This window comes from Hylobates moloch, unplaced genomic scaffold (genome assembly GCF_009828535.3).
Source record: "Hylobates moloch isolate HMO894 unplaced genomic scaffold, HMol_V3 SCAFFOLD_11, whole genome shotgun sequence".
NCBI classification, from domain to species: Eukaryota; Metazoa; Chordata; class Mammalia; order Primates; family Hylobatidae; genus Hylobates; species Hylobates moloch.
This window is the reverse complement of record NW_026652286.1, coordinates 28,967,674-28,990,578: the sequence shown is the minus strand read 5'-3', so window position 1 is coordinate 28,990,578 and position 22,905 is coordinate 28,967,674. Positions and strand designations below refer to the sequence as shown.

General features: G+C 50.7%; 1 protein-coding gene across 1 annotated transcript; it reads right to left on the bottom strand.

Annotated features, from left to right (window-relative positions):
• Positions 1–44: 44 nt before the first annotated feature.
• IGSF22 (immunoglobulin superfamily member 22) lies at positions 45–21,664 on the bottom strand. Its single transcript, XM_032166440.2, has 23 exons — positions 21,550–21,664; positions 19,595–19,736; positions 17,422–17,553; positions 17,046–17,182; positions 15,713–15,812; positions 15,591–15,630; positions 15,243–15,420; positions 14,164–14,277; positions 13,476–13,638; positions 12,275–12,547; positions 11,029–11,313; positions 10,120–10,244; positions 9,897–10,038; positions 9,472–9,768; positions 7,723–8,025; positions 6,293–6,466; positions 5,965–6,093; positions 5,031–5,327; positions 3,851–3,939; positions 3,448–3,640; positions 2,558–2,857; positions 1,456–1,785; positions 45–150 (listed from the first exon to the last, which is right to left on the bottom strand). Exons 2-23 carry the CDS (start codon positions 19,701–19,703, stop codon positions 80–82), a joined length of 3,981 nt encoding a protein of 1,326 aa, XP_032022331.1. The 5' UTR covers positions 19,704–19,736; positions 21,550–21,664; the 3' UTR covers positions 45–79.
• Positions 21,665–22,905: the final 1,241 nt, after the last annotated feature.

Sequence of the window (22,905 nt, the reverse complement as noted above, 5' to 3'; positions counted from 1 at the left end):
TGGGCTTCCTACACCGGGCCATGCAGGCCAAGAAACTCCACATCATAACAGTCGCCTCATGCCTGGGCTTGGCTGGAGCTCACATAAGGTGCTTTGATTTCTTCTGCAGACTCTCGGTGATGGATGCTACAATTGACTTATCATCTTTGTCTGAAAGAGCAAAGGAAGTATTCGTTATATTAATGATGCTGGGGACCAGGGAAATTCCAAACTGCTAGACTTCCTATGCAGGAAACCAGGAGCTGGACCCTGGGACCCTTAATCTTGGGTTGGCAGAGTGTGAAGGGGCAAAAGCTGCCATTTATCTAGCACTTAATATTTGCCGGACATTGTGCCAGGCAGTTCTGTACTGTCTCATTTAAGCCTCATAGTCCTATAAAGAAGATGAGAAAATAGGCCCAATGAGGTAGCTTGCTAAGGTCACATGGCTGATCAGTGGCAGAGCCAAGACCCTGGGCCCACATGCTGTGCTTACAACCAGAGTTGAGTTATCAGGGATCTCTTTAGCTGTGGAATGAAAGCTGGATAGCACCCACAGTGCCATCCCTGGCCTAGTTCTTTTACACAGCTCAGCGGCCTCTCTGGAGATATTGTCTCAGTGCCAGACACTTAGCTAAGCACTCGAGAGACAGAGCAACAGGACAAGGTCCTTTCCCCAAAGAAAGGTATCTATAACTGGATAAAAAAGGTCTGTAACCATGGAGACCACAGCAATGGAGTGTCATGGAAGGTTCAGGAGTAGCAGAAGGTGAGATGAGAGGTGGGGGAGGGGGAAACCTTGTTGGTTTGGGATTTTATCATGAGAGGAAAGCTGGGGGAAATTTAAGCAACAGAAAGCAAGGCAGGCCAGCTTTGCATTTAGAGTTCACGCTGCTAGCTGTGTGCCTATGAAGACAGTAGACTGGGAAGGAATAAAATGCTTCCCCCTATGTGTGCACACATGAGTAGAAACATGGCATGCATGTACAAAAGGGAGAGTTCCCTTCGCTCCTCCCCTTGTTTGTGCCCCCCACCTGTCTTTATCCTAGACCAGTTTTAATTTTGATTGCACATCAGAATCACCCGCAAAATTTTGTAAACATATAGGTTATTTCCAGAACCGTGTCAGAGAGATCGTGAACCGTGTCAGAGAGATCGTGATTGGTGAGTCTGGCTGAGTCCTGATCACCAGTATCTTTTTTTTTTGAAGGCAGGTCTAGACTCACCAAGAGTTGCAAACCACATCTTATCTAGGGATTGAGAACTCTCATGTCTGCAGGGGCCAGGCATATAACAAATGACATCGAAAGGATGGGAGAGTGGTAAGAACTGTGGCCAGTTAAGAATGTTTGCACCACCTGTTGGTAGTCAGATTAAAAAACGGTGCCAGCCAAATAAAGAGTTGACCAGTGGCCCACAAGACTAGCCTTTTGCGCCTCTCCCCCTCCTCGAGGCCGGACCCCGCGGCGCCCTCACCATAGACGGTGAGCGTGCAGCTGCTGCGGTCCTTGCCCAGCTCGTTCTCCACCAGCACGCTGTAATCGCCGCTGTCCTTGAGCGTGCAGGTGGGGATGACGAGGGTGCACACGCCGCTGGTGGAGTTGTACCAGAACTTGGAGTTGGCCGTGATGTTGACGTCGCCCTTGTAGAGGGTCACTGTGGGCCGCGGGTTCCCAAGGAAGGCACAGGTCATGGTGCAGTCCTGGCCGCGGAGCACCGTGTGTGGCTTGAGGGGCGTCACGAAGCGCGGCGCGTGGCGCCAGTCCTTCTTCTCGTAGGGCTTGAGCTTGGCGCTCAGGTCCTGGACTGCGCGGGCGGGGCGGGGCGGGGCGGGCCGTGAGCGCGCCCCAAGGCCGCCACCCACCACCCACGTCTTACAGCTCAGCTTACACGGAACCCCGAGGACCTAGGCCAGATTCCCAGCGCCACCAACTCTGGGGGCCCAATGTTACACTGGTTCCTAAGGGCTCCGCACCCGCCCCCAGGCCCCCCCCGACCCCCCAGCCCCGTCCCCAGCCACTCCAGGGTTCTGCCACCCAAATCACGCTTTCCCGCACCCCTGGGGCCGAGATGTCATTCCAGCGCCAGCTTCCTGGACCCGGTTATTCCCAGCCTTTAACTCCGCCTCCAAGCTTCCCCTACGTCATATCAGCGTCCACAGTCTCCCCTCTTACCCCTTTAGCTCCTCAGTTCGAGTTTCCCGACGCGGCCCCCACCCTTAACCCCTAGCCTCCAGGGATCCCAGACATCCTCCCGGCTCCCTAGAGCCCTCCCCTGTTCTCAGCCCCGTTAGACCCTCCCCTCAGAGCAGAACGCGTCTGCGCTCTCAGTCCCTCCGCAGCCCCTCCACCGTCGTCTCCGCCCCCAAAGGTACCTCCCCACCTCCACTTTAGTCTCACTCCTAAGTACGCCGAAGAAAGCCAATATTTCCTTCTCTCCGCAGCGTCCCAGATATTAACCGTTCTATCTCAATGGTTTTCAGATTTTATCTTGCCTCTTGGGTACCCTTTGGGACCCTTATGTCATCCCCACCATCAGGGCACCCAGACTTAACCCTAACTGCAAGTCCCAGACTCACTCTGGTCCTTATTGATGAGCCAGGTGTCCGTGGAGTCAAGTGGCTCACTGTCACCGATTTCATTCCGAGCCACGACTCTGAAGTAGTACCTTCTGCCTGGGAGCAGCCCCGTCACTGTGTACTTGTTGCTGAAGACACGCTCGGCTGCCGTGTACCAGGTGGCGGTGCTTGCATCCCGCTTCATGATGACGTAGTGAGCCTCACCGTCCTCCTGCACATCTGGGCTGTGGTTCCAGGTCAGAGTCACTGTGTTGGGGACTTCCTCAAACAACCGTAGGTTTGTGGGGGGCCGAGGGAAATCTGGAAGAGTTAGAAGATCTGTCAGCGACCTCGGGGGACCTGAAGTATTGTGTCCCCACCCCAGCCATCTGCCAAGTCCGATGGACGATAAGATGGGACAAGTCTCAGGCAGCTGGTGTCTTGGAGTCGGAAAACTATTTCTGAAGTCTGCTCTGCCATTTACTAGCCTTGTGACCTGGGGTAAGTTACTTATCTGAGACTTCTTTCCTCGATTGCAAAATAGAGCTAACGATGACTATTTCATAGAAATAGTGGGTAAAGAGGCTGGCATGTAGTTACTGTTCAGTAAAAATGAATCCATTCCTTCCTTGGGGGTTTAGAGCTTTATTTTAAAGCTTCCAGCTCTCTTTAAGCGGTCACCCCAATTTTTTATGGATTCATCTCCATTTGTCCCTCCTGCCCCTCCACCCATTTCTACTGTCTCTGCCGACCATACTCTGTATGATAAAGTCTTGCTCTGTGGTGTCAAAGAAATCTTCATGGCCCTAAGGCATGACTTTCCTGTGGTAGGAATTCAAGCAGCACCAGGGAGCTGCACTTTGGAAAGTGTACAGGGATGAGTCCTGGAGGCCTCTGCCTTCTCTCCATACCTGCCACGCGCACATGGATGTCATAGTGTGCTTCTCCAAACTCATTCTGAAGCAAGATTCGGTACACCCCTGAGTCAGAGCGCTTGGTGCTATTAATGAGGAACTGGGAGTGGTTTTTGCTCTTGGTAATTGTTTCTCGGCCCTTGGTGGGAACGCCATCTTTCTGCCAGATCACGTCAGGTGGTGGTGAGCCCTGAGTAGTGACAGGAGATGGCACAATTGGTCACGCAGATGATATTTGGGGGCAGGCCTTCCTCCGTTGTCGAGGAGTTTCCTGCCAGGCTGTCGCACTAGGGGTCTGGTGAGGGGCAGAGTCAGAGTCAGAGTCAGAGACTGTGATGGCTACAATAGCCATCTTGGTTATGTGGAGAGCGTATGGGGGTCAGGGTCAGGGGCAACTCACGGAGAAGGCTGCATGGATGCAGAGGGCTGTCCCAGCGCGAACCACCATGTGACTCTTCAGCCGGGCACTGAGGTCAAACTTGGGTGCAGCTGAGATGGAGGAGACAGAGGTGGAGGCATGGGTCTCTCTTTCAAGAAGACTCGGCTTAAAGCCTCCTCATCAAAGCCTTCCCAACCTCTCCTCTTTTATGCCCCCACTACAGGCCATACAGACATCTAGCTGCCCTGCAACACTGTGAAGCATTTATTTGTTTTCTCATCTGTCTCGTTCTACTAGTATGCAAGACGCTGGAAGGCAAGTCCTGTGTCTTGTTTCTATATCCCTAACACCTCCTTTTGAAATTGCCATTGCAACAATTATAACAGCGAGAAAATTATGACAGTGAACGAGATCTGATCTAACCAACCCCCATCTTGCCTTTAACCTCCAAACTGCCCTTAATCATTCCTGGTTTCAGTCAAAGCTAACGTTGGGAGAGACATTTAGTTTATAGTTTAGATGATAAGAGTCCTTCCCCCAAACTAAATCACCTTTGTGAAGCTAATGAAAGGCCACCAGGTTAGGAGGATGTGAGGAGCCTGAATTCTGCTAAGGTGTAGACATAAAAGATTATCAGTCATTATTCCACAGGTCACAAGATTTGCAACTCCCCAGCTGCTCCTGCAAATAACATCACTATTGTAGAACCTAAGATTGGTCGTTGAGATGTCTTTTCAGGTTTTTGCATTTCTGACGACTGATGGCTCCACCTGGACCTGCTGACCCTCCACCCCACAAGTCCTGTGGCCCCACTCAGAAACAGGCTTCCTGGACTCTGAATTTTCGGGGAGTTGATTTGGGTAATAACTCCGTCTCCCATACAGCATGGCTGGCCTTGTGTCCATTAAACTCTTTGTTGCAATGCTGTGGTCTCAGTGAACTGGTTTTGCGTGTACAACGCGCAAGAAGAACCCATTGGGTGGTTACACTTTGACACACAGTGGATGCTATTTAGCACACAATGATTGCTTTAGTGGGGGTGCCCCTGAAGTTACCCCTAACTTTGTCCAGGCACAACAACTATGGATGACTTTTTCATGATCATAGCATCATCCAATTTTCCTGTGGGATGAGGCCCCAGAGGAGAAGGTTTGGAGGTACGATGTTGGGCACGAATCCCCAGCCCTCTCTGTGTCCTCACCTGGTGGTGGCATGGCACGGACCCCCTCGTCTAGCTCCACAGGCTCCCCAACCCCAGCCTCATTCACAGCCCGGATTCGGAAGAAGTATTTCTGCCTCTCGGTGAGTCCTCCCACTGTGTAGCAGGTGCCTGAGATGGGGATCTTTGTGCACTTGGACCACTCCTTTGTGTCTTCAGCCCTCATCTCAAGGATGTAGCCAGAGGGTGGGTCTCCCTCTGCAGGCTCCCGCCAGGCCAGGGAAATGCTGGAGTTGGAGGAATCAGATACATGCAGGTCCTGGACCAGGCCTGGGGGTTCTGGGGTAGAACAGACATGTAGTCAGCCCCTCCAGCTCATCTCCACTAAATGCTGTGCCCACTTCCCACACTCAATACTCCTGAACCCCATCTTTCACTACTTCTAGCTCCAGATCCCTTAGTTAACACCCTCAGTACCTGACCTTATACACTCAACCTCCAAATAAAATTCAGTTATCTTACTGTTTTAACACTTCCATCCTTAAACTCAATATCCGTTAAATTCAACATACCCCACATATTCAAAGCTTCTATATTCAAAACCCCAGCCTTTAACCCAACCACCTCCACCACATCCACTTCCAGGCAGTACCTTCACCTTGCTTCCTAAATGCAACACCCTCCAACCATCTACCTCACACCTTACTCAACCCTCAGCATGCCCCTCCTACCTCACCTAACTAGAAATACATGAAATTTAAAAAACGTTTTTGCACCCCACCTCCTCACTGTCCCTGACTCTCAATCTTTATTTGCTGGCTTTCTCTGGCATGTGAATCTTGTCCCTCTATGAGGCTGGCAGTTTGCAGAGTGTAGAGACTGTGATACCTCGTGTCATACTTTCCTAGGGAAGAAATTCTTTCTCTACTTTGGGCTAATTCCATTGTGTGTCAGGACCTGGCAGCCCCATACTCACTAACAGGATCCTTGGCCACTACTGAGCTGGATGGCACACTGGGCTGTCCAGGGCCTGCCTTATTTACAGCTATAACTCGGAATTCATATTCTGTGTCCTCCAGGAGACCATCCACAGTGCACTTGGTGCCTGAAATGGGAAGATGAGGGGTCGTGAGGCCAGAGGCATCCATGGGGTGAGAACAAGAGTGAGAGACGTAGAAGAGGAGGTCATGGGATGTTGTTAAAACTTCCAGAAGAGTTGGAGGAGGGACTGTGTCAGTAGTTAATGGGTCCACTCAGCAAGACCTCCTTTGGTCACTCCTGGGCCTCTGTTCCAAGGACCTCACCCTGGATGGGGTCCTTGTTGACTGGCACCCACAGGTTACTGCCTTTCTTCCTTCGTTCTACAATGTAGCCGAGCACTGGGGCTCCCCCATCCTGGGTAGGGGCATTCCACGTGATGGTCACGGCCTCTTTAGTCACATCAGTCACTTGAGGCTGGGAGGCAAAACCAGGAGGCTCTGTGGGGGACAGAGAGCGTGCAAAGGTTAGGAGGGGGAGCATGTAGATAGTTGCCTACCTCATGCTGACTTCTGCCTTGCCTGCTTGAATAAACTCAAACCAGTGATTCTTTTTTCTTTTTCCTTTTTTAGAGACAAGGTCTCACTCTGTTGCCCAGGATGATCTTGAACTCTTGGGCTCAAGTGATCCTCCTGTCTCGGCCTTCCAAAGTGCTGAGATTACAGGCATGAGCCACGATGCCTGGCACAAATGATTCTTAACTTTGCTTGCACATTAACATCAAGTGGGAAGTAAAAACAAAAATGAAAACAAAACAAAAAAAGACCCACTAACAACAACTAGTGTCTGGGTCCTGCCTACCCATATTCTATGCCTGGTGTGAATGGCAAGTATTATTAGCATTATTAAAGAAACCAAGTGATTCTAATGTATAGCCAACGTTGAGAATCAGTGACTTAAACTTTCCCACAGTGTGACCCCCAATCCCATCATTCTCAATCTACTGTCCTGACATGGAGATTTGGAGATCAGTTGGGAGAGGTATAGCAAGTAACTAATTTGCAGTAATAATAATATTATTATTTTTGAGATGAAGTCTCACTCTATTGCCCAGGCTGGAGTGCAGTGGCATGATCTCGGCTCATTGCAACCTCCACCTCCCGGGTTCAAGCAATTCTCTTGCCTCACCCTCCCGAGTAGCCAAGATTACAGGAGCCCGCCACCACACCCAGTTAATTTTTGTATTTTTAGTAGAGATAGGGTTTCACCATGTTGGCCAGGCTGGTCTTGAACTCCTGACCTCAGGTGATCCGCCCACCTTGGCCTCCCAAAGTGCTAGGATTACAGGTGTGCACCACTGAGCCCAGCCTGCAATTATAATTAAAATGCCAATGTTGTCAAGGATTTTCTGTGGGGAAAAATTAGAGTGGTTTCAAGGTTATCCCTAAAGCAACATCATGCTCACTTGGATTCTGGGATGACTTCTGAGATGGAGAAAGAAGTGGAGTCAGTTCCCCGAAGTTGTGCACGTCCTGGGTATACCCATGGGAGTGTGTTGTGCATGTGACATGACTGGACAAAGTTGACAATTCCTGCCCAAAATGATGTTCTGTTTTTACTCTGGAATCAGTCTGTCTCATAAGACAGCTAGAGAGATGTTCCTGTGGAATTCCCCACAGATCAGTGTTCCTCCCTGGCTTAAGATCCCCATGCTGACCCTCGGGTTCCCCACTGAGCACCAGGCTATCTCACCGACCTATGGGATTTCCTGCAAACACTTCTTCCGTCTCCAGTGGGTCACTCACACCTTCTGAATTGACTGCCAGGATACGGAACTGGTAGGCTTTTCCCTCTTCCACCTTGTTGGTGGAGAAGTTGGTGACTTTGCCGTCCACCTCGCCTATCTTAATCCAGGATTTCTTGCCAACTGCCCTCCGTTCCACTATGAACTGTGTCACAGGTCGTCCACCGTTGTCCTTTGGGGCCTTCCACTTCATGTGCACGCAACTACCTGAGAGCTCCAGGAACTCCACCCGGCCCTGTGGAGGCTTCGGACGGTCTGGGGACAGAGAACAGCTTCAGAATGGGGCTTTGGAACAAAGGATCAGAAGAGCCTCCTCCCACTCACCAAAGGTCTGCCCAGACTAGGGTATAGCTGGATTTGGAGCTTTTTGGATCCTTTGCCCCTCCCTGTGTCCATCATCCCTTCTTCTAAGACTTGCCCAAAGAGTTTGATCCTTGCCCCCCTGAGTTTCCCATCTGCCTAGCAATGGGTAGGCTAGAGACCTTAGGGGCCCCTGCCCTTAGCTGATCTCCCTGTCCTCTTCCAAACACATTCTCCCCCTCTTCTGAGCTTTGAGAACACCAGTACTTTCTAGTACCACTGTTTACCTTATGTTATAATTACAGTCTGTCTACCAGTTTCACCCCTTTTGGATTGAGGAACTGCTGGGCATACTTCATCTCTGTGTACCCAGCAGTGAGAATACAGAGGAGGTGCTCAGACTTGCTGCTGAATTGAATTGAAACTCAAACTTTCCCATCCCACAGCTTGATGGAAATGCAGGTGGAGGAGGTGGTGATGATGTGTATGTGGCGTGTTGAATATAAGTACATTCAGGCCAGCTCCTCATCTCTTTCCTTATATCCTCATGTTCAGACAAATCCCAAATCCCATTCCCAATCCCCATTCCATCTTTCCCACCTTATTTTATCTCCAGCTCTATCTGACCTCCCACCTCACCCTGTTTCACTTTCAAACTCACTACTCTTTCCAATCAACCTCACCTCCATCCCTAAATCCCACCTCTTTTTTGTTGTTGTTTCTTTTTTTTTTTTTTTTTTTTGGTAACAGAGTCTTGCTCTGTTGCCCAGGCTGGAGTGCAGTGGTCTGATCCTGGCTCACTGCAACCTCTGCCTCCCAGGTTCAAGCGATTCTTGTGCCTTAGTCTCCCAAGTAGCTGGAATTACAGGTGTGTGCCACTATGCTCGGCTAATTTTTGTATTTTTAGTAGAGACCAGGTTTCGCCATGTTGGCCAGGCTAGTCTCGAACTCCTGACCTTAAGTGATCCACCTGCCTTGGACCCCCAAAGTGCTGGGATTATAGGCGTGAGCCACCATGTTTGGCCAATTCCACCTCTCTTTCACCTCATTCCCACCTTACTTCCTATTAAGTTTTCCTCTTCAAGTCAATAACAATACTTGAGTAACATCTGAAAGTATATTATGTCCTGCGTTCTTAGCTGTGCACTTTAAATTCACTAGAAATGGATACTAGAAAAAAAATCACCCTGTTCCAGGTAAGAAGCTGAGGCTTAGGGAGGTTCACTCGGCCAAGAGCTAGCTGGGAAGTTAGAAAGCGGGCTTCTGGCTGAAAAGCCAGCCTTCTAGGCCCATTCCCAGCCCAAACTTCAACTCTGACCTCTTCCTCAGCTTGCCTTCTGCCCTGAGTCTGGGCAGCAGATGCCCTCAGCTCAGCCCAGCCCAGACCGGCCCTGCCCTTACCCAGCACACTAAGGTGCAGAGTGGCCGTGGCTGAGCCGTGGTCATTCTTGAGCTTGAGCAGGATGAGGCCGCTGTCTTCACGCACACAGTTGGAGATGGTGAGCAGTGCCTGGTCTTCCCCACGCTCCATGGACACGCGTTCCTCCTCCGTCACTTCCATGCCATCCTTGTACCATGTCACTTTGGGCAGCGGTTTTCCCCGGAAGGGGACCTTGATATGGGCCGTGTGGCCTACCTTCACGGTGATGGGGTGTGCGGCCAGTGCCTCCAGTACTGACGGGTCGATGGTAGGAGGATCTGTGGGGCGGGGCGGCAGGGAAGGCTTGAGCATTGGCACGGAGGAGCCCATGAGGTGGGGGAGAAGCCATGAGCTTGTAGGTGGGCCAGGCATGGTTGAGCTTTGCCTACCTTGGACAGATCCATACCTGCGATGAATACAGAGGCTTCACTTTCCGCGCCCTTGGCGCGGAATGTGTACTTGCCCTCGTGCTCAGGGCCCATACTGGGAAAGATGAGCTTGTGCACTGCACCCTGCTTCACAATCTGCACGCCCGGCAAGTCCGTGATCTGGGGGCCAGGGGTGGGCGTGAGTGTGAGCATAGGCTAGGTCTACCTCCTTCACCCCCTTCCCTGGCCCCTCCTTCAGACCTCCTTGCCATCCTTCAGCCACACACCCTCCACCTTCTCGTCATTCAGCACTACACACAACTCAGCTGGGCTCCCAGTGGCTGCGTGCACGTCGGACATCCCACTCTTCACTGTGGCCAGACGCTCTGGGGAGAAAGGTGGGCAAGGGACTGGCTCAGGATGTTGGGGTGGGAGGGACTTCCGGGAAAAGGCCTGGTGGCGATGGTCATGGGACTGGTCAGGGGTGCTGCGTCAATCAAAATAATTTATGATGAGCAGGTGGCTTGCCAATGTGGTCAATAGGTGATTGGGGGGTGCTCAGTGGGGGGAACTGGAGCAACAGGTGGGAGGGGGATGGGGAAAGGTCAGTGGCTTGGGAAATGGTGACCAGGAAAACTGGGAGATGGCTAATGGGGATTGATTAATGGAGGGTGGTCAGCAGGGACTTAGGATGCTGGGTTGAAGAGGGAAATAGATGGTGAAGATGCAGGTGGTTACTGGAGTTGGGATGTTTAGTTGTGGTTATGCTAGACTGTGGGATACATAAGGTCATTGGGGGTTGAGGGTAGCCAGGGTCTGTGGAAAGTCGTTTATGGTTAGGTAGTAGGAGATGGCCAGGATCAAGACGTCTGGGATATCAGGGTTGCTGGGGATGGTTACAGTCTCAAAGTGAAGGATGAAGTCAGGAAATTTGGGATAGACTCTGGAAGATGGGGGTGATCAGTGTCTAGGAGGTATAAATGTTCAGGGCATGAGAGGTCAGAGATGGTCAGAATTTAGGAAGTGAGGGTCATCAGAGCAGGGAGACACAAGTTGGTCATGGTCTATGGGAGGGTTGGAGTTAGTGGGAGGGGGGCAATCGATGTCCACTGTAAGGGAATACCAGTGTCAGGGGGATTGGTCAGTGGGGATTGATAGGGCGGGTATTACCCTCCACAGTGACGATGGCAGTACTGTAGTATTCAGTAGGGTCTCCATCCTGCATGGCCACCACAGTGTACTCGCCGCCATCACTGAGCTGTGCATCCTCAATGATCAGCTCTGCTCGCTTGCCCTCATGGTTCATGCTGTACTTAGTGCCATGCATCAGCAGCTGCCCATCCTTCTTCCAGCGCAGTGTCACATCCTTGGATGTCAGCTCACACTCCAGGCATGCGCGACTCCTCTCTTTCACACGTACATTTTTGAGGTTGCTCACAAACTTGATGGGGATGCCTGTGGACAGACAGACACTTGGGCCTGCTCCCAAACCACGACATCTTTTTTCTGCAGCTATAGCGCCATAAGCCCTGTCCCTCTTTCTGGCCCCAGAAAACACAAGAACTTGTGATGTTGAATGTGTTCGTGTGCAATATGTGACTCACAGAAGTACCTGACAGGGAGAGTCTCAGCTCTGGCCTTGACTTGCTAGTTGACTATATACAACTCATTTAGCTCTCTGAGCCTCAGTTTCCTCGTATGTAAAATGGGGTGAGAACTTTTACAGAGCTCAATATTTCTAATGCCCCCTTGGAGCTCCAACCATACCTGCATTGTCTTTCTAACGTCTGGACGTTTATACATGCTATTACCTCTGCTGGGGATGTTCTCTACTCTCCCTCATTCTTTGAAAGTGGAACTCCTTTTAGTTCTTGGTAAAGCTCGGACATCATTTCATTATATCATTTCTGATGTTGCCAGGTGATGCCTTTTCTTTGGTCTTCTACAGCCCCTGTGTCTCTCTCCGTCACAGCAATGATGATTCCATGTGATATAGATTCCAGGTGCGGTTCAGATATGTGACATGCTCATTGGTGTACCTATATTACTTGCGAATTCCCAAAGTAGTTGTGATAGCAGAATGTAAGTAGACAAGGGTGACACAGATGTGCTGTAATATATGACATTAGAGACATAGACTAATACTTTCTTGGTCCACGATCTCACAGCCGATAATAAGACCCCAGTGTGTCTTCACTCTTGGAATAATAACTGCTATTCTAATTTCATTTTCATACCTGCCTCCGCTACTAGACTAGGTGTTAACAGAGAGGAGATCCCCCTATCTTTCCAGTACCTATCACAGGGCTTTGCAGAGAGGAGATGGATGGATAGATGGATATATAAATGATGACTACCTGCATGGAGGTTGCTGTGCCATAAAGCCCACCCCTTAGGCTCTTGCCCAACCACTCACGGTCAATAGTGAGCTGGGCCTTTTGCGCCAGGTTCCCCGCCTCAGCAGAGAACTCGCCGCTGTCACTGAGTCTGGCATCCTTAATCTTAAGCGTGTGCGTCAGACCATCTTCAGACACCGTGATTTCATACTTGTCATCCCTCTTCAGCTCCTTCCCATTGAATTTCCACACAAAGTTGGGCTCTTTCTTAGAGAGGCGGATCTCAAACACAGCTGTCTGGCGCTCTGTCACCTTCACAGGCTTCATCTCTCCCAGGAACTTCAGTGGCTCATCTGCAGCAAACAGTAGGAGTGGTAGTCATTGGGCTGGTCCCTCCTGAGGGGTGGAATGGTGAAGAGGGCATTCACATGTCACTGGCCTCCTGTAACCCATGGCTGGGGGAAAGCACCCTTCCTTTGGTTTTGTTTTCGAGCCCTTCTCGCCTGGAGTCCCCTCCTATGATGTTCATGTGGTCTTCTCCCCAGTAATGGTAAAAGCAATTTTAAAAGCACTAATGTGGTTTTAGATATGTTCCAGGCACCATTCTAGCCATATTAATTCATCCAATTATCACATAGGTAGATTCTATTATTCCCCATTTTGTAGATGGGGAAACTGAATCAAAGAGAAGTTAAATAACTTGACCTAAATCACATAGCTCATAAGTGGTAGAAAGTGGGATTTGAACTCTAGTAGTTTAGCTCCAGAGTCTGTGTTCTTTTTTTAACTTATTTTTTGAGACAGGGTCTTGCTTCATCACCCAGGCTAAAGTGCAGTGCAGGATCATGGCTCACTGCAGCCTCAGCCTGCCGGGTAGCTAGGACTACAGGTGTGTGCCACCGTACCTGGCCAATTATTTATTTATTTTTGTAGAGACGGGGTTTCACTATATTGCCCAGGTTGGTCTTGAACTTTTGGTGTCAAGCGGTTCTCCCGCCTCAGCCTCCCAAAGTGCTGGGATTACAGGTATGAGCCACCACGCCTGGCCTAGAGTCTATGTTCTTAATCACTATGCTACACAACCCCAAAGCACTTATTATCTCATAGTCCTCTCCCTTACATCTGATGCTTCCTCCCTCCATTGACTCCCATCCCCACACAATCCTTTCTTGCATAGTCCCATAGTCCTCTCTTCAATATCCCCATGGACCCCAACCCTGGCCATTCCTCTCTTCCAACCCGACATGTCCTCCTTGTGCCCTTGCATGCCCCCACTCATACCCAGCACTGTGAGCTCTGCACTCATCCGCTTATCGCCCACGGACAGGCTGTAGATGCCAGCATCGTTCATGTTCACGTTGCTAATAACCAGCATGTACTTGGTGCCCATCTGCTTCACATCGTACTTGCCCAGGGAGTACTGGATCCTCAGTGGCTCAGTACCCTGCCTCATGGAACAGGTAGGAAAGCTGATGAAGGGCTTTAGGAGGAGTCTTCCAGAGGTCTCCATTCCCCAGCACCAGCCTAAGCTGGAGGGTGCATGTCCAACCCTCTAAAGACACACAGAGGTCCCTATGATCTCTATAGCCTCATCATCTGGTTTGGTGGGCTCCAAGATCCCTGCCTCCCCACAGGCCTCCTCACAGGCCCGAGCTCTTAATATGCATGAGTTCATTAGATGCTTTTCCTTAGAGGCACAGATCTTCAGTGACCTTCAAGACTGTCTAATCTAGCCTTTCAATTTAAAGATGGGTAGACTGAGGCATAGAGAGAGGAATGTGACTGTCTTACTTCACACAACAAAGTGGTGAAACAGTTAAGAGTAGAGCCCAATTCCAGCCTCTTTCAACCATACCAGGAGGCATCCTCTTGATGGGATGGAAGACAGGCTATGGCTTATGGATAGTGAGAGAAGGGGGTAGAGAGGAAGAGATATTGCCAAGGTGGACCCTGGCTAGGCATCCCCCACCTTGATCCATATCATCTTGACATTGGGGTCTTTTAGTTCCATTATGCAGTCAAAGACCACTGTGGTGTCAACCTTGGTCTCTTTGTCTTCCAGGGGCTTCAGAATCCGGATGGCCTGAGAGATTATGATAATAAAATGACGAGTGTCAGTGGTACCCAAAGCCTGCCCAGACTGTGTCCTCAATCCTGGAGAAACTCTTAAGCATGTGGGGAGAAATGACTGGGCTCATTAGATAACAACCTGCAGTGCTCCACTGACCAATTGAAAGATTTAGGAGGAGAGGAATATTAATGGGAGATGAGTAAAAAAACCATCATTCATGGAATAGTCACTATGTACCTGGGCCCATTATATAGATTCCCTAATTCCAGTGTAGAGGCTTAATGAGTTGGTTGAGTGAACCAATGAATGACAGCAACAACACAAAAACAAATGAAAGAAGGAAGTATAATTTTCATTTTGTAGATGAGGAAACTGAAGCTCAGAGAGATGCCCAAGTTCACACAGCTGATAAGGCAGTACAACTGGGATTTGTTTGTTTTTTTTGAGACGGAGTCTTGCTCTGTCACCCAGGCTGGAATGCAATGGCGTGATCTTGGCTCACAGCAACCTCCACCTCCTGGGTTCAAGCAATTCTCCTGTTTCAGCCTCCCAAGTAGCTGGCATTACAGTTGTGTGCCACCACACCCAGCGTTTTTTTTTTTTTTTTAGTAGAGACAGGGTTTCATCATGTTGGCCAGGCTGGTCTCAAACTCCTGACCTCAGGTGATCCACCCACCTTGGCCTCCCAAGAGTGCTGGGATTACAGGTGTGAGCCACTGCACCCAGCCTAGAACTGGGATTTGAATCTAGGTCTATCTGACTCCAAAGTCCATGCAAGTATGTTTGGGAGTGGTGAAGACAGAAGTAGAAGGAAGGTGACTTGTGCTCCCTTGCTGCTTTCACAGTAGAAAGTACGCCTCTGAGTATGTGTGTGCAGAATTGGGGAGACCTTCTTGCTGAGAAATACACAGGCACTAGCACTTTGGGTGAGGCCCTGCCCCTAGTCTGCAGGCGCCTGCTCTCTGCAGGGTACTTACCTCTACCTCTACTTTCTTCTTCATCTCTTTGAGCTTCCTGAGCAGCCCCCGAAAGTCAGTGAAACCATACTCCATGCAGACCTTCTCAAAGTCTTTCTTGGGCACTTTGGACAATATCTCCAGCATCTCTTTCTCATTTGCCACCTTCTTCTGCTTCTTCTTGGGAGCAGGGGGTGCCCTAGGAGAAGGAGGAAGGGACTAAGCTTGTACACAAGGCCTCTCCCAACCTTGAGAAACCCCTCCCTACTCCATGGATTCTTGGAACTCAGGCCCTGTTGAGAGGCCTTTGAGAGGCTTCAGCCTGGATGAGGAGACAATATCTTGGGCAGAAGGACCTGCCAGCCTCACCTCTTCTTCAGCATCTTTTTGAAGTCCATTTTCTCTTGACCTAAGGATAGACAGAGGGACAGGTTCAGACAGGGGGAGTCTGGTCCCTAAGAAGAAAGGCCAAGAGGAAGGGGCCAACTCACCTTCTGTTACCTGCAGAGATACGGTATAGATGGCATCTGCATGGTCATTGCTTGCAATGCACTTGTAGTTGTCAGAGTCATCCAAGGTCAGTGGCTCCAGCTGGATCAAAGTCCGGCCATTAGTGGGGGAAGGAAAAGGAACCACGGGGAGACTTTCTGTGAGATAAGGAAGGAGGCCTTTTTTTTTTTTAGGGGACAATAGGAGCTGACTGTTGGGTATATGTGTGGAGGATTAAGCAGCTTGTATGATTTGGAGGTACCAGCTAGTAGGCAGTGTGAGTATGCATGTTTGTAGCCTGATTCCATAGCAATAAAACCGTCTGCTTCTCCATCAGACTTTCCCCCTTGGCTGTGAGCTTCCAGAAGGCAGGACTTCCCCTGCCTTGTAACTCTATCTGCAGTTTCTGGCATCATCTGGCTGAGACTTCATTTAATACAATTTACTCCTCTGTACCAGGCACTGGGCTGAGCCCCAGAAGGAACAGTGGTGAGTAAGGCTGACTTGGTGCCCTCTGCATGGTCCTTGCAGAAGTCTGCTAGGCTCTCAGAAAGTGTCTGCTGAATGAATGAGCTTGTGTAAGAGGTGGCCAGTAGGGGGACCTGGGGCAGCTCGTGTGTGCTGTGGGGGGCTTAGGGTCCAGTGATGATGGGCGTTTGGGAGGAGACTACTTCTGTCTGTGGGGAAAAAAGGAGGCCCTTTGCCTTTCACAACTGGAAATCGGGTCAGGACCCGAGTGATTATAGGATCAGAAGTAATTATAGGCCTAGATCTCCCAGTGACCCATCCCTCCCTTTCCTCGAAGGGCCTGGAGCCAGGGGTTGCAGCAGGGTAGGCCCAGCTCTCAGAAAGTGATCCAGAAGCTGGTTAGACCTAAGGATGGTCGGTCCTTGGGGAGGGTTCAGCTGAAGAGCCCAGAGCCCCTGACCCTCACCCCTACTCTACGACCAGTCCCTCCGGCACCTCCCCACCCACAATGGTCCCGCCCTCCATGGCTACGCCCACTGTCTTGGTCCCGCATTCCTTTTGGCTCACTCGCCTTGTGGACACGCCCCTTCCCTTCCATTGGGCCCCGCCCCGCCACGTTCTGGCTCTGCCCCTGCTCTGCTCTGCCCCGGGGGTACTTTGGGTCCTCTGCTCTTTCCGGCAATATCCCGGTTCCTGACTCGGCCTCTTCTATCCTGCCGCCCCTCTTGGGCAATGACAGCTGCTTTTTCCACTGCCCAGTTCTCGGGCCGCCGTTAAGGCTCTCATCGGTGAGAAGACTGGCGGCCCGCCCTGGGGGTCCCTGCCTCTGGCCTTCTCGGTAACTGGACTCGGGCTCGGCCCCCGCACCTTCAGCACGTGTTCCTTGTTAATGCTGTCGTAGAATATCTTGGCGGACTCCTTGATGGGGATGCCGCTCTCCCTCTTCCAGGAGATGTGGGGTTTGGGGTTCCCCTGCACCCGGGCTCGGAACACGGCTTTGTCCCCTGCGATGAGCACAGGACGCGTTTTCGCCTCTTAGCCACCAGGCTAGAGCCTCTGCCACCCTCTACCGGCTCTCTGCCTCCTCCCAGACTCCTGGGCCTGGCCCCGGGTAGGGGAGGAACCCTCGGCCAGGCTCTGCCAGGGTTTAGCATTGGAGGTCGTTGGGGTGGGACGGAGGGTGGGGGCACTCGATTAGAAAGCGAAGCATTGGGGACCCAGGGAGCCACAAGCAGCAACACACCCTCGGGCGCGGTGACCGGTTGAGGCTTCTCCACGAACTCAGGGACACTGTCGCCCGCAGGGATGTTTGAGCTCCGGGTCACTAAGCTGAAGAACTCCACTATGCTCGAGGACTTCCTCCTCACGACCTCCTCTGTGGGGGCAGGCGAGAGGTCAGAATGGGCTCCAGGTAGAAGCCCAGCTCGCGATGGGAGGACTGAGCTTTCTTGAGGGGACGCTGGAGCATGGGAACAAAGGGCATTTAGGGAAGTGGGAGCAGGACCCATGGGGAGAAACGGTGGGTCGATGGGCCATTGTGTTATGGCAAGTTTCAACCACTAGGGGAGGCGAACTCCTTTCCCACACCTCAGTGGTCCATTACCTTTATGGGGCCACAGCCCTGAGTCCTAATTTTTGTTTTTAAAGGAGGCTTCCCTTTTGGAATTTTCTTGGTCTCTTAGCCTTCTCTCCCGGAAGTCCTGGTCCCCCAGTAGCATTAAGAGGGGCTAGGCCTGCTTCTGCCTGGGAGGTCTGTAGCTTGGCTGAGCTCTGCTCTAGATTTTCTCCCTGCCATTCTGTGGGTTCAGCATTCATTGCCTTGGGAGTAGTGGTTCTTGAGTGAGGGACAGGACACATTCCCACTCCAGTGGAGCTATATGTGGGAATATCCTTATCTGAAAGCACATCTTCAATGTGGAAATATAATTTTATATTTGGAAAACAAAAAAACTGTTTTTGCAGGATAAAACTACAGACAATCTTCTTGGCTGGTGAGTTATCAATTCACAACAATTGCTCTGAATCATGGAACACTTTCCTTGAGTCAGGAACTGTGCTAGGCACATATCAGAGATGATTTTATTCCATCTTCACAGCATCCCACTGAAGTAGGTGCCTTTATTATCCCACTAATCTGACAGAGGAGGAAAAGTGTGTTAAGAAGCTCTCATGGCCTGCTTTTAAATAGTAACACGAGGTCTCAAACAGGCAGAGTGCAGTGGACACCTGGCCTGCAGATGTCTTTTATGTGACCTCCAAAATGTTTAAACAAAAAAGTAGCCCTACATCTGAAATAGAAAGATTTCACATAAAAATTCAGATTTCTGGATTCTCAACGCTAAACTTGTATTCCCATATGGCAACAGTCAGTGGGAGGTGACTAGTGGCTGCCCCGTTAGCTGGGATATACAGTCTCTAGTTTACCCCAGTCTTTTCCCCACATGTATGTTCCCTGCCTGGGCCCTGTTGATCAGTGGTCTACAGCTTTGGCTGCACATATATAATCCATGGAGAACTTTATAAGAAATACCTGATTGAATGGTCTGGGGTGAGACTCAGGTACTGCCATATTTTTGCCCTCCTCACACCCCCTGCACTAAGGTGACTCATGTGCAGCCAGAGCAGAGAATCACTGCTGTAAATCACTGGAGTTTGGAACTTCTGGTCTAGACCATAGGCCTTGAGTCCCAACTGTTCCGCTTGCTCTGCCTCACTGGCCAGGAGGTATTGGTTGGTATAGAGTGTTTATCTGGCCTTGACCTCTGTGCACAAAGGACTTTGAGGGATTCTATCCCTTTGAGGCTTTGAGGGAGGGGCAATGACTGTGAGAAGGGGTATCCAATGTCTTGGCTCCTGGCCATCTTTTAATCTCTTTCCACTAGAGACATGACTAAAACACTTTGTTCGGCTCTGAGACTATTTCTCAGCTTTCCCTTGGATCTGCCCTCCTCCAAGTCTGGCCCCAGAGGGCTAAAAGCCTGGAAGCTAAGGTCACCTTCTTGTTTATGTGTTCACCTTCTTTCTCCACTGGTAGCCCCAAGTCTCCTATTTCTTAAGTGGAGCAGGGTCAGCATTACTGATATGTAGATAAGGTGGCTACCTTCCTAATTTCCCCTATGCCTAAAATTCTACCTTTGGAGATAGAATCTGTTCGCCTATGGCTCTGATCTCCTTCAGCAATTCACACACATCCACATGATTGATCTTTTCTAAGCTGTTTTCCTGGAGATCTGATCTGTGTTGAACATCCAGCTGGCTGAAGCTTTAACGAAGCTCAGATTAGAAGCACACGTTGAATGGGGGTTGCTGTTGGTATTGTGGGCTCCTGAGGGACCCATTAGTGGCAAAACTGGGGCTACCCAAGGGATGGGTGTGGAGGAAGAATAGCTGCCCTTCCCTGCCCCCATTCCACTTGCCTCCCACGATCTTGGTTGTCTGGGAGAAGGTCTGCACGTGGGTGGTGGAGCTGGAGAACTCCATGGACACGTGCTCCTGCAGCATCTGCTGGCTGTGAATGGTTGTCATGGTGACAGCAGGCGTGGGCACTCACCTGTGAGACTGGGGAGAGGATGAGGCCATGAAGGACAAGACAGGGAGTAGGAGGGAGATTCGGAGATGTTATGTGTCTGTTCAGACATAAGAGGAGATGGAAGCACACAGGAGAGGGCCAGGAGAGCAGTCAAGCTCTCTTTTCTTCATTTCCTAGCTTCCTTTTCCTGGTTAGTTACCAGACCCAATAGGCCTGTCCTCTCACTGAGTAACTCCAAACTATTCCAAGGTCTCAGAGGGAGAGGTTATAGGGCTTAGACTTACCAGCCAACCAAGTAAGGCCTGGAGGGAGTTGAGGATACCTATTGATAGCTACATGGCACTAAGGAGGCAGTGCTGGATGTTTCATCAGGAGGGAATGCAGTCAGACCTAAGAAAGAACTTCCTGACTAAGCCATACTGGAGTGGGCCTTAGAAGGAAGCTGTGGCTCTTATTCCTGGGCCCTGGGGACCCCGGCACTGGTGAAATGCTAAAACAGACGACAAAACATCACTACAGTTCTGCTTGTGTTTGCGACATGGTAAAGGCAAAGGTTTAGTTTTTCTTACATTTTTCTTTGAACTGGTAATTCAATCACAGCTAAAGAATAAAACAATATAAAAATCCATATGGAAAGGCTCCCTCCCACTCCTGCGTCTATCTTACAACCTTCCCCATTGCAATAGGTAGCCAGTCTCTAGGTTCCTTCTAGACCTCCATCATGCAGATAGGGAAACTCATATGTTCTTGTTATCTTCCCTTTTTTTTTTTTATTAAAAAAGCACATAAGGTAGCCCATTATACACACTATTCTGACCCTTTCTTTTTTCATTTAATGTGTCTTGGAGATTTTTTCCATACCAGATGATAGTGTTTCCTCATTCCTGTTCAGAGCACCATGTTTTCTCAACGAATGGATGTCCCTCCATGTTTTATTTAATGAGCATTGCAGTTTTTTTGTGCGATCTCAGCTCACTGCAACCTCCTCCTCCCAAATTCAAGCAATTCTCCTGCCTCAGTGTCCCCAGCAGCTGGGTTTACAGGCGTGTGCCCCCATGCCCAGCTAATTTTTGTGTTTTCAGTAGAGACAGGGTTTCATCTTGTTGGCCAGGCTGCTCTCGAACTCCTACCCTCAATTGATCCGCCTGCCTTGGCCTCCCAAAGTGCTGGGATTATAGGTGTGAGCCACCGCATCTGGCCAGCATTGCAGTTTTTTTTTGTTTTGTTTTTTTGAGACAGAGTTTTGCTCTGTTGCCCAGGCTGGAGTGCAGTGGCACGATCTTGGCTCACCATAACCTCTGCCTCCCAGGTTCAAGCAATTCTCCTGCCTCAGCCTCCCGAGTAGCTGGGACTACAGGCGCCCACCACCACACCTGGCTAGTTTTTTGTATTTTTAGTACAGATGGGGTTTCACTATGTTGGCCAGGCTAGTCTCAAATACCTGACCTTGTGATCCACCCACCTCAGCCTCCCAAAGTGCTAGGATTACAGGCATGAGCCACTGTGCCCGGCCCAGCATTGCAGTTTTTAAAGTCCTATTTCGTTGAGGAAACTGATGTCTGAAAGAAATGACCTGTCCAAGGTCACTCAGACTAGACTCCTAGTCCTTGACTCCAGTCCAGTGGCATCCCAGAGGGCTCCAAAGCCTTCTTTAAACCAGGTAGTTAGGGGTTAAACTCTATTCCCTCCCTCCACCCCCTAATATATCTCTGCCTGGGTTGCTTCTACCTTTGGATTCTGAGACTACTCCCCTGTTCCTGTTCCTGCCCTCTACCCGAGTCCCCTCGGGGCTCAGAAGGTGGTCAGCTTTGTCCCCTTCCTGAGGGAGGAGGGGAGCCTTACCTTCAGCACTGACCAGTCCCTCCCAACACTCGAATGCTGTGTCCACGGCTTTAGAGGCTCAGCTAGTGCCTGGACTGTAGGGTGGCCCGTCTCCTTCTTCCTTTGCCCCAACAGTGAGGCTACCAGTGTCATCCGTTCCTTAAATGTCTGGCCCCCTGGGGGCGATTCCTTACTCTGGCTCTGCAGCTGTCTCAGCTGGATGACACACTGCTTGGTTGTGGGGGGAGGGGGAGGGCAGTGGAGAGGGGAGGCAGGAAGCAAGGCTGGATCCAGGCTGGGGGAAACACCGAAGGCCAGGCAGGAAGGAGGCCGAGGGTGGCGGTCCAGGGGTACTTTTTCTGTTCCCTTGTGGAACAGGTTTTGGCTCTCACTGCTGCTGGGGGGGACCTCTCTGAGCTGAGGGGCTCAGGGTAGTGTGTGTGCATGGGCATACACTCAGGTACATGTGCATGCATAGTCCAGCAGGGCTCAGGGAGCAAAGCAACAGGTCTGTATTTTCCAGGGACTGGGACAGGGTGAACTGGGGAGGGCCTCTGGGATCTGCTGCATTGCTACACAAATCCAGGGGTTCCCATTCATGTTGCACTCCTATGTGTGGTTCATACACAGCCTGAGTATCTTTACAAGGCCACCCTGGGGAAGGACAGGGAAATGTTAGCTCTCCTTCCTCTTCCCACTTCAACAGCCCAATCTCCCTAACCTGGGTAGAAGAGTAGGCAGGCCCATCCTCTGGGGGTTGTGGGGAGGTCTCTGCTTGAGGGTGACTGGAGAGTATGGCCGCCTCTTCTCAAGGACTTCCATCTGGGCTGCTTCAGCCACCTGTGGTTTTCTTCTTCTTCTTCTTCTTTTTTTTTTGAGATGGAGTCTCTCTGTCACCCAGGCTTGATGCAGTGGCACGATCTCGGCTCACTGCAACCTCCGCCTCCCAGGTTCAATCGATTCTCCTGCCTCAGCCTCCTGAGTATCTGGGATTACAGGCGTGCACCACCACACCTGGCTAATTTTTGTATTTTTAGTAGAGATGGGGTTTCACCATGTTGGTCAGGCTGGTCTTGAACTCCTGACCTCATGATCTGCCCCGCTCGGCCTCCCAAAGTGTTGGGATTACAAGCATGAGCCACCGTGTCCAGCCCACCCTCTTGTTTTCTCATCATCTGTAGCACACCCCGCATGCCTGGACCCTGGATTCCACCCAAGGTTCTGGCATCTTGTAAGGACTTGTTGGTTAGCACCCTTGCCCTGGACCCTTCCTTCTGCCCTGGGGTGACCCCCATCTGCCAGCAGTGGCATCATGGCTACTTTTGCTTCATCCCAGGGGGGCAGGGGACAAGAATAGAGCAGGAGTGTCCAGGATGG

Bases quoted from the DNA above. Each gene is read 5' to 3' on its own strand.
- IGSF22 (XM_032166440.2), bottom strand. From the start codon at position 19,703: ATGACAACCATTCACAGCCAGCAGATGCTGCAGGAGCACGTGTCCATG. The intron at 13,639-14,163 runs GTGGGGGATGCC...TCCATGAGGCAG, and splicing joins TCAAGATGATATGGATCAAG to GGTACTGAGCCACTGAGGAT. The intron at 10,039-10,119 runs GTCTGAAGGAGG...CCTGGCCCCCAG, and splicing joins GGCTGAAGGATGGCAAGGAG to ATCACGGACTTGCCGGGCGT.